Below are 23617 nucleotides of genomic sequence, written 5' to 3'. Positions count from 1 at the left end.
TTCTCTCTCCTATCCACATGAAGTCTCTGAACTGGTTTCTTCTCTGTTTATCATTATCTGATCATGTGTTTCTCTGTTTATGATCATTGCTGACAATTCAGAGCCACAGGGGCACAGCCTGCTTAAGAAAACTTCACATCAAACAATTTGTTAATAATTAATCATTACAAATTAATGCTCCAAGACCCACCCGCAGTGGCTCAGCACCCAAACCAGTGGGACATGCCCCACAAAACCACTGCCACAACTAATCATGCTTTTGAATCATACCATCTGTGTTATGAATCGCCCTGGTAAAGAAGGCCCAACAGCGGCTGCACTTCCTCTGTGTCCTGACAAAGAATAAGCTGAACTGGAAGCTGCTGCTGGCCTTTTACTGCTCCTCAGTGGAGAGCGTGCTCGCCTACTGCCTGGGTGTTTGGTACACAGGGGCCACTACTGAGAAAGGAAGGGTTCGCAGAGGGTAATTAACATGGCCCAAAAAATCATGGCTGCCCTCTGCCGTCCCTGGGCGCAATATATACATCCTTCTGTCTCAAGAAAACCAGGGCCATCACAGATGACCCCTTGAACCCCACCTACCACCTGTTTGACTTGCTGCCTTCTGGTTGGTGCCTCAGGTCAATCAGGTCCCACACCTCCAGACTCACAAACAGCTTCTTCCCTTGTGCCATTCGGACTGTTAACAAATACTATCCCCCCCCACACCCCACCCCTGCCCACTCATCTCACCAATCTCAGCCATGATATGAATATTCCTTATCACTCAGGCCACTCACATATAGACACTAAATCAAGTCCTTTGCACTACTTCCAGCACTTTTTTCACCATTGTGTGCCTCTTCTATTATCATTGCCTTTCTCTTGATTATATAAATTTCTCCTGTTTGTTATTTATTCCTGCTGTCTTACTATTTATATTTTATTCCTGCACAGTTGGTGTGGAGTAACCCTAATTTCGTTTTGATGTACCATGACAATAAAGGGCTATTCTATTCTTCAGATTTTGTGATGAGAATTTTATTTGTACATGCCCCAGAAAATAATGTTTATTTGTTAAGAATCCATATATGTACAATTCAGTAAAAACAATAAACATTTGTTTTATTTTTTTTTATTATAGCGTCTCGTCTCGTGTGGAAGATTTCCTGGTGTTGCGTTCGAAGCCCTTTTTTACGACAGCACTTGAAGGCAGCATTCATTACGGTACAGGCTGTCATGGCGCAGAGGAGGCCAGATAGATCAGCAGCGTCAAACTTTAATTTCGGCTCTATTTCTAAGATGTTCGGGCGTTACAACCTGTAAAATCATCACCACCCGTTGACGACACATATCGGTAAGTTGTCTAAAACTGAGCCAGCCTGCTTTTCACGACAGTTACTTGTTCCGAGCGGCGGGCAGCCCAACGTTAGCTGTAACGTTGGAAAAATGTCGTTCGTATAAATATGACTTTACTTTGATGATCGCAGGCGGTGTTGACTGTTTAAAATGGGAGCTTTCGCATTCAAATAGCGTTCTGCATGCAGCTTATGTATTGTTATAAACACCACATGCTAATGAAAATGCTTCTTAACAACATAAACAAGTCAATACATGAAAGTAATTGGCTACACAGAAGTTGCTAACAGTTTCCATCAGTGTATTTTCCCATTATGTTAATAGGTTTGCTTTAGTTGTTATCGACCCTATTCTGGACCTGTCAGTGTATCTGAACTGTGGCTGAACATTATCTAGACCATTTGAATATTATCTTGGACCAAGCACGGCTTATGAGAGGGAGGAGGGAACATTTTTTCCTCCTAAGCATTTCAGGACTAAAGCCTCACTGTGCTCAGTAATGTGGACATGTATGGCTGCACGAGCTGAGTGATAAAAGTGTTTGTGCAAGTTTTATTACAGGAGCACGAATTAGAGGAATTCGAGGGAACAGATGAAAGAACATTATTTGGAGAAGTCATTCCTGCCAGTAAAGGCTGAGTCATAATGCAGAAACAAATGTTCTGCATGGCACTTAAACTCATTCTGCCCACTGTTCCCTGCACAAGTTAATGAATAATGCCTTGATTATTCATTTGGCAACAGATGGATTCTTTCACTGAAAGTGCCACTTGCAGGGCACATTAGTGGAAAAATAGAGACATAAAAGGACTGGTATAACTGTACATTTAAAATATAGTTGCTGGTAAGTCTAATCTTTAAAGTTGCGTCGTATTTTATAAGCTGATAATAAATTTTGCATGCACAGATAATGTGGAACATGCCCAATAAAATAAGATGTGTCCTTTAATCCAGGAGTCATGTCTCATGTTATGCCCAAATGGTGAACACAACACAGCCACAACAATCAGCGATCATAACTTTAGTTGTAAACTAAACGCGTTCTGTGTTCTGTTCTTCGTATAACATCAGGGTCACTGCTGAAGTTGCACCAATCCATTCTTCATGGACATAATTTCTAGAGGGACTTCTAATGCTCTCATCATGAAATTTGACTATTATATTTGAAATGGTTATTAACTGTTTTGTGGGAAGTGTAGTGGTTAGCTATGTCACCTGACATGAAGAAATTCAGGGTCGTGAAATGTTTTGCTGGTCAGCTAGTGAGTCCGAATACAGGTTTGATTAATTTGGTAATTATAAATTGGCTGTATGTATAAATGTGAGGATGAGTGAGTTTTTTCATCTGGGGAATAAAACAAATAAGCAAACCAAAAACATATCTCTGGCATATTTAATGACCTATGTCACTGAAAAGCAAAGGTAATTGGATGCTTTTTGTTGGTTAAAACATGTTGTCTTGTAATTGTGTAATTTCAAGAGTGAAACCACTCTGTTTAGATCAGTTTCTGCTGCAGCAACATACAAGAATCCATTAAATCTCATAATATCCTGCATCCAAATGTTAATCCTTCTAGTAGCTTCATGCTGGCCCTCCTCTGTAGAGGAGTAGTGGTGTTTGCCTTTTTAAGGCCAACACAGCCTCAGCTGTGGACAACCCAAGACTTTCATGTCACTCCACTCTGATGTTTGCCTTTGCCTCAACAGCCTGGAGCAGCAGCAGAGAGAGGGAAGCTGTCTTTGTGTGGTTGTTATCCTGCCAGGTTCTGGCTGAAACTGCATGAACCTGAATATTGTTATGTACTACATTATGTACTGTCTGTACTACAAAACGAGTTCACCATACCCAGGGTATCTTTCTGTTATCTGGAATCACTTACCTCAACATCGGCTGTCGGGATAAGCAGTCACGCGGAGCTGGTTATAAACTCGCTAAGTTACCCCAGGGTTAACTGCATGTTCACATGAAAAGGTGCAGTGCTTGCATTAGCATCTGACTAATCACAAACATGGATGTGTGTATCTGCAGTAGAGTGGCTGATTTCACGAAACGGATGATGAAATTGTGCTATGGGAAAAATACGAAACAGTTAAACACATAATATAGCTTAAAGGTAGCTTTAGACTGGTTCCCCTGTGACCTAGATAAACAGAAGATGAATTGGTGATTGAGCTACAATATGTAATCTTTTTGCTCATCTATTCAGCAAAATGCAGCTACAAAGACATCTTTTTTGACTTGTCAGCACACTCCAAGAAGGCATTCTATAAATATAAACATGAAATAAGTAGTAACTACCCGTGTATGCTAAGGTCCAGAGATGCCCATTTTTCTGTCTGTTTCTGCTGCTGCCAAAATTAATGAATCAATCCTAAAAGACTATCAATGTCGAATTTTCGTATTAAAGTAACAACGGCAAATGTCCAATAAGAGCTTTGTCTCATGAAACTATATTGAACAAACAATGGACCAGTTGATCCTGTGCATCAAATAAAATGTCTTGATATTTGTTGGATAGATTGCCAAGAAATCTGCTTAGTCTGTGTTGCAGCTCTAGCAGGCCTTCCCAGGTTTTACCTGTGTGGGTGTGTCTGTTTTCACGCTCCACCATCTGTGCAGCTGATTTCCATCACCAATTAGGGTTGGAGTGCTTATTGCCAGTCAGAGGAGAGTTCTGATGATAGAGTGCTATTCTCTTGGCAATATCTCAACTGTGTGTTTGTGGGTTAAGATTGTGACTTACTGCTATTTCAACCAGCTTCTGCGTTTTGCTCTGCATTACTTAGTTTTGTGATAGTGATAATGGCTTTTCTGGCTCTTTTAGTTAATTATTAATTCTTTATTTTATTGCCACTGTCTTCTTTTTCAACCAGCATGCTTTTATTGTTACTTAGGTGATGTAGGAGTCCCCTTAAGATTGCTTGTACTAATCTTGTTGCACCAATACTAAGCCTAAAAGTTTTCTTTGCTAATTGGGTTTAAGATCTGGGAAAACTAATTTATTCATCTCCTTCCAAAAGATGTTTGTTTTTGTTGCTCATTTGCAAATGAAGGATGGTGAACATGTTAAACCTCATACCAGCCACGCAAGCTGATATGATTTAGCTCAAAGTAGACCTGTGCAGTACAGTCTCACAGAGCTGCTATTATGGCTGTGGTTTCTGTGCCTCATTACAGGATGTTTGAACTCTGATTCAGTGTACTGGGTTCATTTAGATGTCAAAGTAACCTCAGAGTTTCTATTTACAGTTGTTCTAATTGTTTGTCTGAAGACACATGTCTCCTGGATACGAGAACAACCATTTGAAGGAATAGATATGATACATTTATTAAATATGTCAGCCGTCCTGCATTTTTAGCATAGCTTTTGACAAACATTATTATCATTTGTTGTTATAACTTTAGTTCATGAGTTTAGTTTTATCCATCCATCTTCTTCCACTTTATCTGGGGCTGGGTCGCGGGGGCAGCAGCCTAAGCAGAGAAGCCCAGATCTCCCTCTACCCAGCCACCTACTCTAGCTTCTCCGGGGCAACACCAAGGCGTTCCCAGGCCAGACGAGAGATATAATCTCTCCAGCGTGTCCTGGGTCTGCCCCGGGGCCTCCTCCCGGTGGGACATGTCCGGAACACCTCGCCCAGGAGGCGTCTTTGTCAGATGCCCGAACCACCTCAGCTGGCTCCTTTCAATGTGGAGGAGCAGCGGCTCTACTGAGCCCCTCCCGGATGGCTGAACTTCTCACCCTATCTCTAAGGGAGAGGCCAGCCACCCTTCGGCGGAAGCTCGTATCCGTGATCTCGTTATTTTGGGTAGTGACCGAAAGAACGAGATAAAATCAGTAGTTAAAATGTAAGTTTTGAAATTTAAGCTTAAAAGTGTGGATTTGGTGTTTTATTCAAATGCTTCTCCGTGTCTGGTTCTGACTCTGGGAACTGATAAAAGACCGGATCCAGATGAGCTGAGGGATCTGGAAGGTTCATACTGGGTCAGGAGGTCACTGATGTATTTTGGTCCTAAACCATTCAGAGCTTTATAGACCAGCATCAGAACTTTAAAGTCTATCCTCTGACGGACAGGCAGCCAGTGTAAAGACCTCGGAGCTGGACTGATGTGGTCCACTTTTTTGGTCTTAGTGAGGACTCGAGCAGCAGAGTTCTGAATGAGCTGTAGTTGTCTGACTGATTTTTTTTTTTTTTTTTTTTTTAGGCAGACCTGTAAGAATGCTGTTACAGTAATCAAGCCTACTAAAGATGAATGCATGGACTAGTTTTTCCAGGTCTTGTTGAGACATCAGATCTTTTATTCTTGATATATTCTTGAGGTGATAGTAAGCTGATTTTGTTATTGTCTTAATGTGTTTTTCTAAGTTTAGGTCTGCATCCATCACTACACCCAAATTTCTCTCCTGGTTTGTCGTTTTTAGGTGTATAGGTTGAAGTTCTCTGGAGGCCTGTAATCGTTTTTCTTTGGCACCAAAGACTATTTCTTCAGTTTTGTTTTTGTTTAGCTGGAGAAAATTGTGGCACAACCAGTCATTAATTTCCTCAATGCATTTACCAACAGCCTGTACAGGGCCTCGGTCTCCTGGTAACATTGTGATATATATTTGTGTGTCATCTGCATAGCTATGATAGTTTATTTTGTTGTTCTTTATAATCTGTGCCAGTGGGAGCATGTAAATGTTAAACAGAAGGGGTCCCAAGATGGAACCTTGTGAAACTCCACATGTGATACTTGTCTGCTCAGATGTGAAGTTACCTATTGGAAAAAATACAAAGTATTTCCTGTTTTCTAAGTATGTTTTGAACCAGTTTAGTACACTTCCTGAAAGACCTGCCCAGTTCTCCAGTGGTTTGAGTAATATGTTGTGGTCATTTGTATCAAATGCTGCACTGAGATCCAGTAAAACTAATACTGACATTTTCCACTGTCTGTATTCAGACATATGTCATTAAACACTTTGGTCAGAGCAGTTTCAGTGCTGTGGTTCTGTCTAAAACCTGACTGGTTCACAAGGGCAGGGGGGCTTTAGGGCGGTGTCGCTATCATACCTTGGCTGTTGGACTGGTCTCTCTGTGCTCTTTACTCATAGCATTAAGATTGTTTCCACACCTCGGCTGTTTGCCTCCCTACGCACTACACATTTCTGTCAGCTATTCTTGGGCTGTTGGTAAACACACTGAGTATAAGTTGCTCAATAGTCTGCATTCTACATTTAGTAAGCCTTGTGTTTTGGAGGGGGCGGTATGTTTGCTTTATTGAACTTTTTCAAGTTAACTTGCAGTCACTTTATTTTAAAAAAATGTAGTTTGTTTCACTGGATTTTTATTGTATTTTATTTACAGTTTTACTTTTTTGTTAGTTTTTTTAATTATTATTTTCAGCATCTTTTATTTTGTTGAGCCCTCTACTTCATTTAAAATATTTTTGTGGTTGCATTTAGTGCTTTGTCTGCTGTAACTCAAAGATGCTCTTTGGTTTCCCATTTCCTTAGCAAAATATAAATAAATTAGGGGTGGCAAAAGACTTTTGCACTGTACTATTTAAATCTATTTGTGCCTTACTGTATGTTTAGTAAGATAAAATATTTCAGGTAAATATGTGTGTACATTTTCAGTTTCACCTCTTTCCACTTAGCAGAACAAAGTATTTGTAGTTGTTTAAGTGGGAGATCTGAATGTTATATTTTCAGTCTTTGTAGTAGAGACAGTGGGAGTAATAAATCGTTTCACGACTGAGTGAAATGAAAGCCCATCAGTTTGTTGGAAGAAAATGCCGTAATCTCTTCAAACATAATGACAATCACTTACACAGAAGTTAGGGACATGTGTTTTCTCAGTGCAGGCTGAGTTGTGAGGCCCTGCCTGCCCTTCAGGAGAGGAGTTTGATCCCTCGCAAAGTTATTTGGACCTCTGCATTGTTGAACCCTGGTGTTGAATGTGAGCTAAATCCTTTGGCCAGAGGAATAGGGGCTTTATTACAACCTTTAAACAAATCTCTGTAAGGAGATACCTGTGTGTTTAGAGAAGGAATGATTATCTCCAAATACTGACAAGAATCTTGCATGAGATTTAATGCAGGTTTCTATTAACCACCCTACCATCTGGTCTTGTTCTCCTGGTGATTTAATAGGACTGTATAACTGAAATTCAATGCTGGTACGGGTTAAACTGTACTTCTCAGGAAGCAGCTGCAGAGGAGATGCAGGAATTTGTTACCATATGTTTATTTCAGAATTTAATCTGTTTAATGTTTAATCTGTTTTTCCAGAGTCACAATTTGATGGATAGACTATCTCGTGTTTCTTCGAACAGTATAAAAACATCTAATACATCCATGTTAGGAGATTTTTATTTTTGTTATTTTATCTCTGACCAAACCTGGTACTAGCTATTATTTTCAGTTAAGACTTACATTCTGATGATTTTCTTAATCAATTCCTTGGTCTGTAGTGATTTAGAGGCCAATATGTTGCCTTCAAATTGCCCTTTGATTACGAGTCCAAATCATAAATACATTATTTAAATGCTGCTTTCTTTCCCGCTAGCAATCCACTGTTTTAGTAAATGTGAAAAAAGTTCATAAGCAAAAAAAACAGCAAATGAAATCTGAGAGTGGTTGATATTTTTCCTAAAATATTAACCCTTACCTTGTTCTTTGTTCTTCTATCTCAGTCAGACTCATCTTGTAGCTGTAAAGTGTAACTAAGATGGCGATGGTGAAAGTGGTCAGCTTGAGGCAGCGGGTGATGTCCTGGTGGTCAAGCAACAAAACTACTGTAGTATTTCCAGAACCCTTTCTTTAAGTTTTTCATCTAGCAATTCATTTTCACTGCTGCTGGCATATGACGTAATAAACACAGAGCAATATGACGTTTAACTGAATGAATTGGTAGCATAGATCTGTTCACAATTTCCACTTTAGATTTTTGAGTCAGGATCAAACAAATATCTGGCCCAAGCTATCCGGGATAGCCAAAATATTGGTACTTTTGAATGGCACAAAAAAAAATTGGGGGCTTTGCGTTGTGGAGAAGTAATGATCATGCCACTGAAGCTTCTTTTTTAGTTAAGAGTGGAATTTTTGAGGACAGACTAATGCAAACAAATTTACAAGCCAAATTCGGACATTGCTCCAGAGTCCGGTAGGATCTCTTTAAGGCTGTACTGCTTTAAATGTAATACTGAAGACAGCATGACATCACCATTTTAATTTAGCAGTTTCCATATGTAAAGTCAGTGGAAGTGTTTTGAATTTTATCCAAACTACACAATTTATGTCGTTTGTCTGACCCGCATACTACGAGTATGTTTCTAGCAGAGGGTCTTGTCCTGTGATCCAAGCAGATCTGTGATTCTTTGCTGCTTTGCTAAGAAGTTTTTAGGTATTAGGAGAGGAAGCTGTGTTTTGGTCTGCTGCTGTGCTCCAGGTTTGGAGGAGGCCCAGGCTCAGCTGGCTTTTCTCTCAAAGACTGACTGACCACAGAGACATACCAGTGTGGAGGGGGGGTGGTTACACGCTCCCCACAGCGTCAGCCCACTGCATGTTAGGTGTTTCCCCCCCCACCCTTCTCTGAAAATGGACACTGCTGGTGTATTTATAAACCCCAACCTCAGCCAGGCTCTCTGTCTTAAACACAGTTAAGGAGCTGTTCGTATTCAGAGTCATGCTGAGCTTTGCTGTCGTGCTTTCTAGACGTTGAATTCTGTCGCTTTGCTTGTGAAACGTTGCCTGGAGGCTCATCAGGTAGGAGAAGAATATATTTGAGCTAAAAACTTTACATTGATTATTATAATTGGTGTGCTCACATATGACTATTATTTCTGTAATGATCACTGTGTATTATAGAGATTTGCTTGTCTTGTTGTGGGAATGACTCATTTTTTACCAGTTTTCTATAACGGTGAAGTTTCACCGACTGTCATTTAATGTCAAAGCCAGTACTAAATTTATCAGTATAGACAGCTAAGTGTTTGTCTATGCTTGACACTGGTATACTGCAGCGATTAGTCAGATGACTAGTAACTTTTTTTAATGTACATATTCATCGTGCAAACATCTCAAAGATCCTTTTCATCTTCTCCGTAGGGGTTTTTGAAATTAGGGGGAAATTTCATCCCTAAAATGCTTCCTATAGGGGAGATTAGGGGATAAAACTTGTGAGCTTCACTACAGGTCTTACAGTTTTTCCTTTAGGCTGTATTTTATTTTTCTACCCTAACGTCAACATCTTTCCTGTCTAACTCGGGACTGTATATTTCACACAGAGCAGCTGATGTCAGTGTTGTAATTTAGAGCAACAAAAATATTCTGAACCAGTTAGCCTGAAAATGTTCCTGTCTGAGGGAGCAAAAGATTCAGATTTTGTATATTTGTGTGTGTGTGTGTGTGTGTGTGTGTGTGTGTGTGTGTGTGTGTGTTTTGTTTTGAGTGGGTTCCTTTCTCATCCATTGACTTACATTTTTAGCTAGTAGTCAAATTTACAAGCCTTCAACTTCACATCTGAGCCCTGTCTTGGTATGATAATAACTTCCAGAAACAGCAGAGGAAACTTGTAGTCTTGCAAACAAATGGAAAGTTAAGCAAAACATTATTAGGTAACTGAAATTAGGTGTAAGAACTATTTGTTACAAGTTGTTGTAATTTTGTGGAAATGGAATGATTATCTGCATTACCTGCAGTTCCACACTCGTGAAAATTTGTTTCTCTTGGTCACACACGACTAAAAACGAAAAATCTTAAGGGGCCACACAGGAAACGACTAACAGTGGCATGGCAGCCACAGGCTATATAGTCAGTGACAGTCAGTGGCTTCAAGAGGTGATGGGTGAAATAACAGCTGACAGTAGGTGGGTCCCAAGTTAAATTATTCACAACTTTAAGGTGATTAAAGTTATTATCTAAGAGAGCACAGGACATAAATGTATGAGAAGGTGGTAAATACATTAGAGGATTCCCTTGGTAACTGGAGGCTGGAATGTCTGTTAGTGACCAACTTGTAAAGTGATGTGCAAAAAGTTTCCTGTGTTGACGGATAGTCTTTTCTTAAAAATGAACTTATAGAAAACTGTTGTTGTTTTTTTTATATATAGTTTTTGAACAAAGGGCTAAAAACTGCAGCCCTTTGTGGTGTTTTGAGTGAGATTTGACTTACATTTCTTGTGTTGATCTGTTTCAGATGAAAACAGAGTTTTGAGATCGACTATTGGAAAAAGAGAGACCCTAAAAGAGGAGAAATGGAAAAGCCAGTATTGCAGACACAGCCTTCCACCTTGCCTTTTTTCGACACGGCCCACGCCTTCAACCTGCTTCGAGGAATTCACGAACTGCGTGCCGAACGAAAGTTTTTCGATGTGACTTTATGTGCCGAGGGGCGTGAGTTCCACTGTCATCGCACGGTGTTGGCCGCTGCCAGCACCTACTTCCGGGCTATGTTTGCAGGGACACTCAGGGAGAGTGTTATGGACCGGGTTGTTTTACACGAGGTGTCAGGTGAGCTCTTAGGTCTGCTGGTGGACTTCTGTTACACAGGACGGATCACCGTCACTCAGGATAACGTGGACCTGCTGCTGAAGACGGCCGATCTGTTTCAGTTCCCCTCGGTCAAAGAGGCATGTTGTGCTTTTCTGGAGCAGCGGTTGGATGTTTCCAACTGTTTAGAAATCCAGGACTTTGCAGAGGCCTATGCTTGCAAAGAGCTGGCAGCCAGCGCGCGACACTTTGTCCTCAAAAACATAATGGAGCTAGCTAAAGGGACAGACTTTGAACGCTTGCCATGGAAACGCCTCCTTGAGTTTGTGTCAGATGATGAGCTTTGTGTGGACAAGGAGGAGACAGTTTATCAAATTGCAGTGCGTTGGGTGAAGGCTGATCTCCAGCGACGACTACACTATTGGCCCGAGCTCCTCCAGCAAGTCCGACTCCCCTTTGTCAGGAGGTTCTTCCTGTTGGCCCATGTGGAGAGCGACCCACTTGTCTACCTTTCACCTACCTGTCTCCGTATGGTGAATGAAGCGCGTAGCTTCCAGTCCTGTGAATACGACCGTCACGACAGACCTTGTCATCGCATGCGGCCTCGGCCATCCACAGGATTGGCAGAAATCCTGGTGGTGGTAGGAGGCTGCGACCAGGACTGTGATGAGCTGGTCACAGTGGACTGTTACAACCCTCATACTGGACAGTGGCGCTACCTGGCTGAATTCCCCGACCACCTGGGAGGAGGCTACAGCATAGCAGCACTTGGAAATGATATGTATGTTACAGGTAAGCTATCTGAAGACATTAAAAGTAAGGCTGTGATGCTGATCCAGTCCAATCCAGTTTTATTTAGCACTTTTTTTAAAAAACAACAGTGTTTGAAAAAATGCTGTACAAAAACACCACAACAAAACAAAAAAAAAATACAAGATTAGAACACACCATTTTCATACTCAGTTAAAAGCTGTTGAGTAAAAAATTATTTTATGACGCATTTTAAAAACAGGCAACTAGCTGGACATCCTAACATGGGCAGGGAAATGATTCCACGGTTTGGGGATGATTGCCTCTGTTTTGGGGGGACTAGCAGAAGGAGCTGGTCCACTAAACCTCAGTGACATTAAAGGTTTTAAAAGCAAATAATAAAGCATTGCTAAGGCCAACATAAATTGTGTTACAATAGTCCAGATGATAAAAGCATCAATAAAATGTTCAAAAACTTTAAAATATGACCCAGATTTGACCTTGTATTAAAGCCTCAACTGGTAAAAACTCACATTAAATATAAATATATATCTTTATCTTGTTTATCTTGCTTAAAATCATAGTCCAGTTTGACACCAAGGTTGGTTACCATGGTTTTTACAGATTTGAGTCATCTTAACCATAAAATGGATAGATATTGGCAAGCATTTTATTTGCCCATAGCCATAACCATTGTGACATCACCATTTGTATTTAGAAGCCTCAGCTCTAGCATTATGGAGGTTGTTGTTTTGATTTTGCTGTTCCTGGTCTTTCATGATTTGAGAAAAATATCATCTGCTGTTTATTAATAAACTGCAGTCTCTACGGCTACTGACTTTGTGTGAACAAGGAGAAGTGAGTCAGGACACAGTGTGCTGACAGAACAGCAGTGGTGTTATCTTTATCATCACCATCATTACCAGTAACTGAGCATGTCTGAACAGTGAGATATCTTCTTGAGAAATCATCATAGACCTTCACTTTAGGCTTGTGACTCAATTACTGCCTTGTACACTAATTTAGAAATAAAATCCCACACCACTGATTTCCTAACCGTGGCTGTTTAGGTTGTATCAAATTTAACTTCAGGGTTTTCCCTGGCTCAAAATGGACCTCTGTGGGGTCCATAAGGATAATCAGCTTTCATCTACAGCAGATGCAATGAATCTTCATTAATGCATTTGGCAAATATGTGCAATTTCATGATATTTCTGACCATTTCTAACCAAGAAGACACATATCTGTGTCCTTTAGGTGGCTCTGATGGCTCCCGCCTCTATGACGGTGTGTGGCGCTACAAGTCCAGCGTGAACGAATGGACAGAAGTGTCACCCATGCTGAAGGCTCGTGAATATCACAGCTCCTGCATCCTGAAGGGCCAGCTGTATGTGGTGGCTTCGGACAGCACAGAGCGTTACGATCAGGCTCTGGACTGCTGGGAGGCCCTGCCAGCCATGCTGCATCCGATGGATAACTGCTCCACCACCGCATGCAGCGGACGCCTGTATGCCATCGGCTCTCTGACCGGTGAGGACACCATGGTCATCCAGAGCTACGATGCAGACACCAACCGCTGGACCATGGTCAACTGTGGACAGCTGCCTCCGTGGTCCTTCACACCGAAAACTGTTACCCTAAATGGCCTCATCTACTTTGTCAGGTGAGGTAGAATCTTTTCCAGTTGTTTCTTACATCTTTAATTTACTTTTTGCATTTAGACTATAGTTTTAAAACTGTAAACACCAGGGACAGAATGTAATTAAGTACATTCGCATAAGTAATTTGTTTAGGAGGAGACTTGTTAGCTGTATTCTTTATATTCGTCTACTTTATCTTCAAGGGAAATGTAATTTTTACTTGAAAACCTGAGTTATGTAAATGTATATTTATATTTATATGCACTTAATTCAAACTGCTCTTGTTTTTCATTTTTATCTTAAATACTTACGATTTATGTGTACAGGATCTGAGTCGTTCTTCCACATGTGCTAACAGCAACAGTGTTAAGCATACTCCTGAAGGGTCTAATAAATGGTTTTTAAAAAGGGTCAAAGTTGCAGAGAAGTAATTTGAAATCCCTTTTTTTTCATTGAGTTTTCATTGTTTTCAGGAGATTTTTTTTATATGAGCTCTTGTGCAATGATTTTACTTGCCCTGCCCACTTGAGATCAAATTGTGCTGCTTGCGGCCAATGACCTAAAACGACCCCGGTGCCACCCGATTTAGACTTTCACAGAATGAGGGACACTGGACCACATGAACACACTAGTGTTGATCTTTTCTATCCAGTTGATCATGTTGAAAGATAAATTTAGTTCTTTGGGCTCTGCATTTGTTATTTAATATAACAAATATTACATCAATTTGCTACTGACTGTTGATGAGGTTGGTCTTTACATATGAAAGAGAAATAAACATGTTTTGACTGGGTTGTTAGATTTGAAGCTGAGATTGTTTTGTTGCTTTGGCAGCTCTTTGACTTGAGTTTCTTTCTATTTGCAGGGATGACTCAGCTGAAGTTGATGTTTATAATCCTCAAAAGAACAAGTGGGACAAAATTAGTCCGATGACCCAGGTTAGTATTTCACACCAGGTGCTTATGTGCTCCAATAGCAATCATTGTGATCTGATCCCTGTCCTTAGGCAGAAGAGCACAAATGTCACTCAAACTAAGTCAGTTACAACATGATGATAAATGCATGAATAAAAATAAACGTATCCACATTTCTCACCTCCAATTTCAGTTTAGGACAACCACACCTTATCACAAATTGACTGGCTTGCCAGAGAAACAAATTAGATAATTAGAGAGAGTGTACAAAGCCTTATCTTCCACTAGCTCATTTAGTTTTTTAGCTTTGTATTCGTGATCTCAGGAATATACGTTTAATAATATATCTGTTACTTTTTTCAAAGAAAAGAAATATTTCTCTCATGACAATATGTTGAGAAAGTGGTTGTACATACAGTATGTTCAGGGCAGTCGTTAGTGTGGGACACATGATGCTCCTTTTAAATAAGCATTTTTTGTTTTCGTTGAATTGAAAAAAAAAATCAACTTATTATATACAATACTGAATCAAAGGCTACACAAAGAAAAAAAAAATAAAAATTGTCTATGTCTGTCTGTCTGGCTGCTTTTTATTGTTATTGTTAGATGTATAAATTATTATGAATTATAGCAAAAATACATGCTTAAAAATTTTGTTTTCTTTTTCAGGTCCATGTTGGAGGCAGTGTGGCGGCCCTGGGGGCTAAATTGTACGTGTCTGGTGGTTACGACAATACGTTTGAGCTGTCCGATGTCGTAGAAGCCTACGACCCGGCCACCCGCACTTGGAGTCTTGCTGGACGATTACCTCAGCCGACCTTCTGGCATGGCAGCGTCAGCATTTTCCGGCAGTTCATGCCCCTGGTGTCGAGCGCATTCGAACCCACTGACATACCCGAGTCAAACGGCATTCTCCTGCACCGGCATCACCGACACCACGCGCTCCACAATCTCAATAACCTCAACCAGAACCAGAATCAGGATCTGAACGCGGCACACTGATCTCGAAACCTCGAAACCCCCATTGACCATGTTCTCCCTCATCGTGCCCTCAGTGTACTGTGAATTTACCTCATCGCTTTGCTAAAGCTGTCAAAGTCAGAAAAGAAGACTGAGCTAGTCTTAGTCTGTTGACTGGACAGAAAGGCCTGGAGCCAGATGGATAGATGCACACAGATATTTTATTTATCCCACAGGGGGAAAAGTCTAAGTTACATCAGCAATGCTAAGAAAAACATTCATAAGCTTCTGCAGATTAGAGTGAAGTAATGTTTACGCACTACAGAAATGCATACCTGTTATTTTCTATAGTCACCTGATTGTTTTGTGCACAACTTCCAAGTCGTTTCACCACATTCACCACCTTTTGAGATTATTTGCATATTAATACTAGTGGCAACCCAGCTCTCGCTAAACCTCTTTGTCTCTATCAGAAAACACTACACACAGCTGTGAATTTATAGCACTTACACAATAATGAATTTACCTGTAAAACATCTTGGCAGCATTGGTCAAATTTAATCTCCTCCTTATGATTTTTGATATATGCCTGGAATCCACATTCATCTTTTACCAGTATGTGTGAGAAATTGTCTATACATGGATATATATATTGTATAAACATTTGGCTCCTTGTATCCCCAGTGGACTGCATTATCCACTACACGGATTGCATTCTCGGGGGGGCTCTGTACAAAAGCTCTAGAGAGCTGCTGGTTTTGTGGCTTAATAACCAGGCATGCAGTTTATTTTGGTTATACAAGAGAAACCACTTTGAGTTAGTGCTGAAATAATGAATTTATTATGTAGTTGATCGATGGAACTATTTTTATAATAGGTTAAATGTCAATGGTTTCAGCTTTAGCTGTGCTTTTTTGTATTTATATATTTATTCACATTGTAAACATTCAGCTTTAGACTGTTTGTTGGGTAAAATAAATATTTAAAGAGGTTATCATTCTGGTGTGCCAGATTGTGATGGGGGTCCTAACTACCCTTACAGCTGGAGACCAGAAAGCTCCTGTTGAGTGGTTGGCGAGAGCCATATACAGGTGTGAAGAAGAACTGGATTATGGTGCAGGGTCACTTCTAAGTTGTATCCGTTAAAGTTCCTGCTGGTCAGTAATGCCTTACTGGCCTTGAGCTTGGACTCACCATTGGCTTATACATTTTGAGATTATTACCAACTGAAAGTAAAATTCAAATTAGAAAGATTAAAACGGGGGAATTTTTGCATTGAAGGTGGGCGTTTGTCAGCTGTGGCTGTGCATAAAAGGAAACGATGCAAATTCTCAACTTTATTGCATCAGTAAACACTTAACTGACTAGTTAATGGTCTCAGTCCCTTTTATTTTTCTTTCAGTACAGCATTTTCTAAAATATGGTTCTGTTTATAGTAAATTAGCTGGTAAAGCAGGGTGTCTTTGCTAAACTTGACGTTCCAGTGGTGGTGTATGTAAACCAGTGAGTAAGATCATGCTAGCTGCGTTTATATGTGACCTGTTGTGTTGGCACTGTATCCAGCATCCATGCATGAACTGTAGTTATAGTGGAGATTATTTTCAGTGGCCAAAACCACACTTAAGAATTGAAACAGATGTGGTGAGTTATCAGACAGGTCCACACAGTGTGCATCAACTTTAGCTTTTCTATGGGAACTATCTGCTGATGTCAACTACACAGTGGATGGGAGTTATCTCCTACAGGGTGAGGTGTGTCTGCGTGTGGACATTTCTGTGTTCAGTGTGTTACTTATGAGTTTCTGTTGGTGTTTGTTTTGTTTTTCATTTATGAACATAGAAAAGTGAAAGTTAAAAGCGAAATCTGCTAAATTAAAGTCAGATCACAAAATGTGAATAAAACAGTTGAGAGGGTGCTGCGAGAAACACGATTAAATGGCAGTAATAGTTAAGCTTGAAGAAATGAAGAAGTTTTAAAATGAAGTAAATCTAAGGGTTACAAGTAAGTGAGCTTAATAAAACTCTGAAGCTGCTGCTCATCTCTTCCTAGAGGCCTGCAGCTCGAGGCTACATTAGCTGCTACTGGCAGACAATCTGCATTATGGGTGACGTAGGCTTGGGTGAGGAGAGGAATAAAAACAACATATCTCTGGTTTTGCAGCAGTTTTGCTCTGAGTGGATTATTTCTTTAACAAGTAAAAGCCAAATATTTTAACAGAAACCACAAGAATCTGTTTGCATTCCAAAATCAAAAATTGATATCCAGAACTAAACAGGCATACAGCCGTATGGTTAAAACGTTAATCCTTACCCGGAGAAATCTGTGTGCTGAGAAATCATCATAGTAGAATTTCAAGTTGGCTGCATGTGATGTTAACTTGCACTGAGTTGATTCTGTTTTTAGTGATTCTTGGGCTGCACGGCACGTCCTCATGACACTCTAGACTCTTAAACAGGGCTATATCAGCCTCTATAACCATGCATGAAGTTTTTTTAAAAAATGTATTTCATTTAATGTTTAACGTTTTAATGTTTTCACTGTTATACTGTTTTCTTATTTATGGATATATTTGTGCTGTGATTGCTTCTGAAGTTCCTGCCTATCAGCTGCAAAAAGATCAGTGGCTCTTCGTAAACACTGGTGATGAGTCGTCAGTTACAACTGGAAGTGCAAAAAAAAATCTCAGTTTGTTGTCGAGTAGGATATATTTTTGCTTCGTTTGAAGTAGTATATTTGTGTGTTTCCATGCTGTTGTCATTACACCATTGTTTTCAGTGTTCAGTCTGTGATGTTGAACAGGTTTGTAAATACAGTATATTCTTAACCTTATTTGCTGTGTTTGTACACTGTTTCCACGGTGGCTACTATGAATTAAACTGCAGGCAGGTCTGACGTAGTTTATTCTGCTGAGTCACAATGATTTGCTCTCAGCAAGGTTGCAGCAAATATTTCAGTGAAACAGTTGACAGTAGCTTCAAAAGACTGAAATAAACACAAGCTCACTAAAACATAAAAGCACATCTCAAGAAATATTATTAACCTGTGTGACATTTTAAAAACAATCTGCACCTGTTGCATCAGGAAAACAAATTAATTTGGCCAGTAGACATCAAAGGTGCTCTAGAATTTATCCTGACGAGCTTGTCACCAAATATATAATATAAATCTAAGAAATGTTTTGAAACAATTTCCTTCAGGTGAAATTTGGTATTCTTCTATCTGGCAGCAGTTGCTGTATGTGGCCATTATGACTTTGCAGTCCCTACCATCATTGCAGAGATTTGGGACAAATATTTAACATAAATTGCTCAAAAATTTGCCTTTTACCTGTTGTGATACCTTTTGCTTATTGTGAAGGGAACAAACACAAATATTTTAATCAAACATTTAAACGTAAACGTGAAAAAACATAACGGTTTGGAAAGTTGCAGGGAACTTTTCAGGTATTTGTTGTTCTCTAAATGTTTTACTCTGGCTAAATGTTCAGAAACCATGTGATAAGGATCATTTTTGCAACAAAAAATATTTCATAAAAAACATTTAAAACATTATTAAAGGAATTAAACCCTTCAAAATGAGCAACAGTTATGATGTTACACCCAAAAAGACTGAATATAAACTGTTCTGTCGACGTCTTGAAATGTGACCGTAATACCAGTTTGAACCACAAGATGGTGCAGTGAGTCAGTGTAATGTTTAATCCAACATTGCGCAAAATAGTCAAGTTGGTGTTACCGTCTTACTTGGTTACTTTAGTAGCTCAATGAAATTCCCTAAGCAGCTTGTTTTGGTTTGTTTTAAACTAACATAGAAATATTGGATTTGTAAAAATTACAAAATAATTCCAAAAGTACATAAAACAATTCAACGCTTTTTGGAATAGACAACAGCACTAAAGCTCTGGTAAAATACTGCCACCTTGTGGTTAAAGTTTTGTTTTTTAGAGGGCATTTCATTGTTTCTCTGGCACAAAAGGCACATCATATCGACCCAATCGGTGGATCCCAGCAATTCTTAGTTTTCACACTTTTTGTGTTAAATTCACACGAAAAGGTAAGCCACAACTATATAATATAACGTGTATAATAATGTTTTGTTGACAAATCACTGTCCACATTGTTTTTAAGGACCATTTTCTATTCCAGTGGAGATGGAACCTGCAAAATTAGCACGGCCCATAGAGCCACATTAATATGAAAGACACCAGGTTAAAATAAACCCATCAAAGATTAAATAATTTTACATTCATTGTTTACATTCAGCCTAAGCAAAGAGGCCCAGACCTCCCTCTCCCCTGCCACCTCCTCCAGCTTATCCGGGGGAATACCAAGGCGTTCCCAGGCCAGCCGAGAGATATAATCTCTCCAGCGTGTCCTGGGTCTGCCCCGGGGCCTCCTCCCGGTGGGACATGCCTGGAACACCTCACCCAGGAGGCGCCCAGGGGGCATCCTTGTCAGATGCCCGAACCACCTCAGCTGGCTCCTTTCGATGTGGAGCAGCAGCTGCTCTACTCTGAGCCCCTCCCTTTGCTGGGCTGCTGCCCCCGCGACCGGCCTCGGATAAAGCGGATGAAGATGGATGGATGGATGTTTACATTCATGATTGGTTGTTAGCACTCATCCACCTTGTAACTGCCTTTACTTTTTTTTTTTTTTTTACACACTTGTGCAATTTTACTGCTCTGCAACTCTTCTATTTCAAAGAATATTAGAAACACCCTGAAACATAATGCAGTCCAGTACAAAACCACCACCTGGAGGAACCGTAATAAAAAAAACACTGAACTACTACATTTGTTACACTGTAAGCACATTGTAACCAAAAGTAAGAAAATGCTTTTCTGACTGCACGGAAAACGTTCTCCTTTAATCAGCAATGTAAGGTGACACTGAGCTCCAGCTGCTGTAAGCACACTGACAAAACCTGTCTTAACAAGGTGGAAAATAACATTTTACATTCAAACAGCATTTAAAAACGTGCAATTGAATTACTGTGTAAACTACAGAGTGCATGAATCTGCTTTTCTTGCATGCGTGGAAGCAGAAGCAGACTTGTTGTTTTGCACACTTGCTCGCTTCAGGTCTTGCTCTCTGACAAATTCTCAACAATTCCCTCCATGTCTATCGTGGACTCATAGGGCTCAGTAACCAACTGTGTTTGCTGCAACACAGGAAAAGTCTGCGTGGATTCGACCTCTCCCAAGTTCTGGTTAGAAATAACCTCCTCCATCACCGCATCACTCGACTCAATCACAACCCTCACGATGCAGCCAGAGGTGAGACCTGTTGAGGATTCAGCTCCTCGGTTTGTGGACTCCTGAGTGGACCCATCACAGATCAGCGAGGCCTCCTCCGATTTGGGAGCTTCGGTCTCGACCGGACTTCCATCCACATCTTGCACAATCACATTCCTCAGCTTCCTCTGCCGCGGGTTGTAGTTCTCAGTGCGCTTGTGAATTTGAATGTGACGCCGCAGATGTGCCTGAAGAGGAAATGTAAAAATGTGAGAGTTGGGTAAACTAACATGATGCAAGTGAGGGAATGCTTCAAAAAGAACACAAAAATTATAGATATACAGTATAGTCATGTTGGTCTACAGTCAAGTTTATACAAATATCCCTGTAAGTGAAAAGTTCAGACTCTACACATTCTTAATATGGTCGTCTCAGCCACACAGCTCCTGGCTGTGACCACAGAAGGCCCACCCAAACACCTGGTGGCAGGGTCAGACATTCAGTAGAAAGTTGGCCTAAAGGGAGGGGAAAGGGACTCTAAACACCCAGTATAAGATAAAGAAGATTATGTTTAACTGTGTCTCATGCAAACTTAGTTTAGTAGAGTCCAATAATTGTAAAATGTCACACAAAAACATAAACCCGTTAGAAAGATAGATATAATATATAGCTGTCATAGCCAGACATAAAAAAGCCCACAAACTAGTGATTCTTGCTGAATGACATTAAAGATTAGAAGGGTCTGAATATGGGGACAGTGCGCAAATAACCATGCAAGTGATACAGACCTGAAATGATTACAAAAAATAATATAAAAGTAATTAATTTAATTACCTGGAACTTTGATGGCAACTAAAGAGATGGATTATTTTTTTCATTATATAAAAGCTTCAGTTATAAATTTTTACCAGTTTTCATATTTAAGACCAAAGAACTTTGCTTTGCACTTTTTGAAACTTGCTTTTATCTTTTTTATTTCTTTTCTAAAAAATCTTGTTTGTATGAAATAGCAGTTATAGACCAATATCACACCACAAAGCAAACAGTCTGAATTAGGACACACTAAATTCACTCAGGCACATTCACATAAGCGTGCCCCTGAAAGGTGATATTTGTGTCCACTCACTCCCTATCCACAGTAGCCCGAGTGGCTAATACATGTGCCACTCGCCTTCTTAGACAGAGATTATGGGTTTTAGTCCCATCTGGCGTGAATAGCAGAATGGTGATGAAAATTGGCATGGGAGACATCCTACAATAAAACCACCTCCATCAAAATTATTAATCTCTTTGTCTTCCCACTATGATTCAGTCACATTTCCTGAAGTTAAATTAGGGTTAAAACTAAAACACTCGGGTGTATAATAAATCCTGTGGTGGGTTAGATTAGGGCTCTGCAAAATGAGCTTGCTGATGATGAAGAAACTGTGTTGGAACCAACCTGTCGAGTGAACTTGTAGCCGCAGTCTACACACTCAAACTTCCTCATGCCTTTATGACGACGCAGGTGGACACGGAGCTGCTCCCTCGCTGAAGGAGAAAAGAACGACCAGAAAATAAAGAAGAAATCACTTCACCAGTGATTCTTTCATTAGCAGCGCTTCATTCATCAGGGCACAGGTCATGAGTAACAACAAATTTATTGTAGAATCAGCACCTGACCTTTGAAAGTTTTACCGCAGATGTGACAGCAGTGGGGGCGGCCTTCCTCGTGCTTGCTGGCCTTGTGTCGGAGAAGAGCGCCTTTCTCTGTGAAGCGCTGCTCACAGACATCACAGCCGAAGGGCCGCTCGCCGGTGTGAGTCCGGTGGTGTTTATCCAGACTGGCTGGCAGTGAAATACAGAGATTAACACAAATCACAATATCTGCAGTTAAAGTGAAAGTTTGCAAAGACAGCAAAACGGCTAAGTGATTGCTCTTAGAAGCACAAAACACACCGGACCCCATCGATAGTAATGTAGGGACGTTTGGGTGGCACAGCATTACCTCAGAGCAAGTAGGGTCTTAGTTTGAGATGCATGAGATCTTTCTTTTGCTTCTTTTAGGCAAATTACTGATTCTAAATGTGTCACAGGGGTGGATACAAGGTGAATAAAGTGCTTATGTGCAGAGAATATGGCTGTTACCTTGTGTCCTAAAGGTTTTCCCGCAGAGGTGACACTGGTATGGCCTCTCGCCACTGTGTATACGCAGATGCATGTTGAGGTTGTTCTTTTGGGAGAAGGCGTGGCCACACGAGTTACAGACAAAAGGGCGCTCATTTCTGTGAGCAAGAAGAAAACAGACTTAAAATAGTTTTCATTAAAACTTTATGTCGTTTACACTTTTATTCATCCTCAAGAGGAAATTCACAGAAAACATGCTCTCCAACCTGTGGATAGCTTTTATATGCATCTGCAGGCCGTTTCTACTAGATGCCCGATGGCCACACTCCTCGCACACAAACGGCTTTTCTCCACGGTGTTTGGCGGCTTCGTGCACACGCAGCTCCGCACGAGTTAAGAAGGTTTTGGGACACTGGGAACACTAGAAACACAGCAACACAATCAAAACATAAATCCCCAAAATTTGTGTTAAAGTGAGTTTGAAATGACATACTGAAGGTGCTGCTGACTGTAGGTACTTACTGCATGTGGTTTGGGGTAACCGTGCACCTTCATCATATGAACTGTCAAGTTTTTCTTGTACATAAATTGTTCAGGACATGTTGAACACTGCAAAATGTGACGAAGACATTCTTCATATTCACTTCAGGTTTGTGACATACTCAGTTACGCTTTTTGTTAGGTGTATGCTGTACCTTGTGGGGCATTTCTCCTGTGTGGGTGACAGTATGCAATCGTAGCGCTTCTTTTGTGTTAAATGTAGTAGAACAAATGAGGCAGGTGTACGTCTGGAATTATAAAAGTAAAAACACTGAGGATTCTTCATAGTGAGGGTTGGAGAAAGCGTGAAAGGGTGATTTTCTTTACTCACCAGCGCACTAGAACAGTCTCTCATCTCGTGTATCAAAAGGTTCTCCTTCCTGTAGTACCGTCTTCCACATTTAAGACAACCGAAGGGCTTCTCCCCTGTATGCCTCCTGTGGAGATGAGACATTAGTTTACTCTTTTAAGAGCATTTCGAAAGAAAAAAAAGGTGACACCCTGTACCTGTTGTGAACCTTGAGGTAGTATTTGCTCTTGAAGGCTTTGAAGCAGATGGAACACTGCACGGAGGCCTTCTTAGAATCGTCCTCCATCGTCTGACCATTCTTGTTTTTGTTTTTTTGACTCTGGGCCTTGCATTTCTGTCCAGTCGCCGTAGACG

General features: G+C 40.4%; 2 protein-coding genes across 7 annotated transcripts in view; one reads left to right on the top strand and one right to left on the bottom strand.

Annotated features, from left to right (window-relative positions):
* The first annotated feature begins 974 nt into the window (after positions 1–974).
* Positions 975–17903, top strand: klhl21 (kelch-like family member 21). Of its 3 annotated transcripts, none has more exons than XM_026154121.2 (5): positions 975–1336; positions 10518–11602; positions 12818–13223; positions 14066–14138; positions 14784–17903. In XM_026154121.2, the coding sequence occupies exons 2-5, from the start codon at positions 10576–10578 to the stop codon at positions 15114–15116; spliced, it is 1839 nt and encodes a 612-aa protein (XP_026009906.2). In that variant the 5' UTR covers positions 975–1336; positions 10518–10575; the 3' UTR covers positions 15117–17903. The 3 variants fall into 3 exon arrangements, with proteins under 3 accessions (XP_026009906.2, XP_026009908.2, XP_026009907.2); XM_026154123.2 differs by lacking the exon at positions 975–1336 and adding an exon at positions 3926–4060; XM_026154122.2 differs by lacking the exon at positions 975–1336 and adding an exon at positions 8967–9085.
* Positions 17904–17957: 54 nt separating this feature from the next.
* The window catches only part of zbtb48 (zinc finger and BTB domain containing 48), an 11957-nt gene continuing 6297 nt past the window's right edge, over positions 17958–23617 (bottom strand). For all 4 annotated transcript variants that reach the window (XM_080295065.1, XM_080295062.1, XM_080295063.1 and 1 more), the window contains 9 exons: positions 23461–23617; positions 23285–23390; positions 23109–23201; positions 22936–23022; positions 22680–22834; positions 22435–22571; positions 21970–22134; positions 21749–21837; positions 17958–20555 (listed from right to left, as the gene is read on the bottom strand). The exon at positions 23461–23617 is cut by the window's right edge and continues 160 nt beyond it. In XM_080295065.1, the coding sequence (XP_080151191.1) occupies positions 20151–20555; positions 21749–21837; positions 21970–22134; positions 22435–22571; positions 22680–22834; positions 22936–23022; positions 23109–23201; positions 23285–23390; positions 23461–23617 (1394 nt within the window). In that variant the 3' untranslated portion in view covers positions 17958–20150. The remainder of the gene's footprint in view (positions 20556–21748; positions 21838–21969; positions 22135–22434; positions 22572–22679; positions 22835–22935; positions 23023–23108; positions 23202–23284; positions 23391–23460) is intronic.

The sequence above is a fragment of the Astatotilapia calliptera genome, chromosome 20 (genome assembly GCF_964374335.1).
Source record: "Astatotilapia calliptera chromosome 20, fAstCal68.1, whole genome shotgun sequence".
NCBI classification, from domain to species: Eukaryota; Metazoa; Chordata; class Actinopteri; order Cichliformes; family Cichlidae; genus Astatotilapia; species Astatotilapia calliptera.
Note: the sequence above shows the minus strand (reverse complement) of the source record. Positions and strands in the feature narration are given on the sequence as shown.

What these genes read in the sequence shown, in the direction of transcription:
- klhl21 (XM_026154121.2), top strand. Translation starts at nt 10,576, where the DNA reads ATGGAAAAGCCAGTATTGCAGACACAGCCTTCCACCTTGCCTTTTTTC. An exon ending in GGCCTCATCTACTTTGTCAG is followed by an intron (nt 13,224 to 14,065) that starts GTGAGGTAGAAT and finishes TTCTATTTGCAG; the next exon opens with GGATGACTCAGCTGAAGTTG. An exon ending in AAATTAGTCCGATGACCCAG is followed by an intron (nt 14,139 to 14,783) that starts GTTAGTATTTCA and finishes TTTCTTTTTCAG; the next exon opens with GTCCATGTTGGAGGCAGTGT.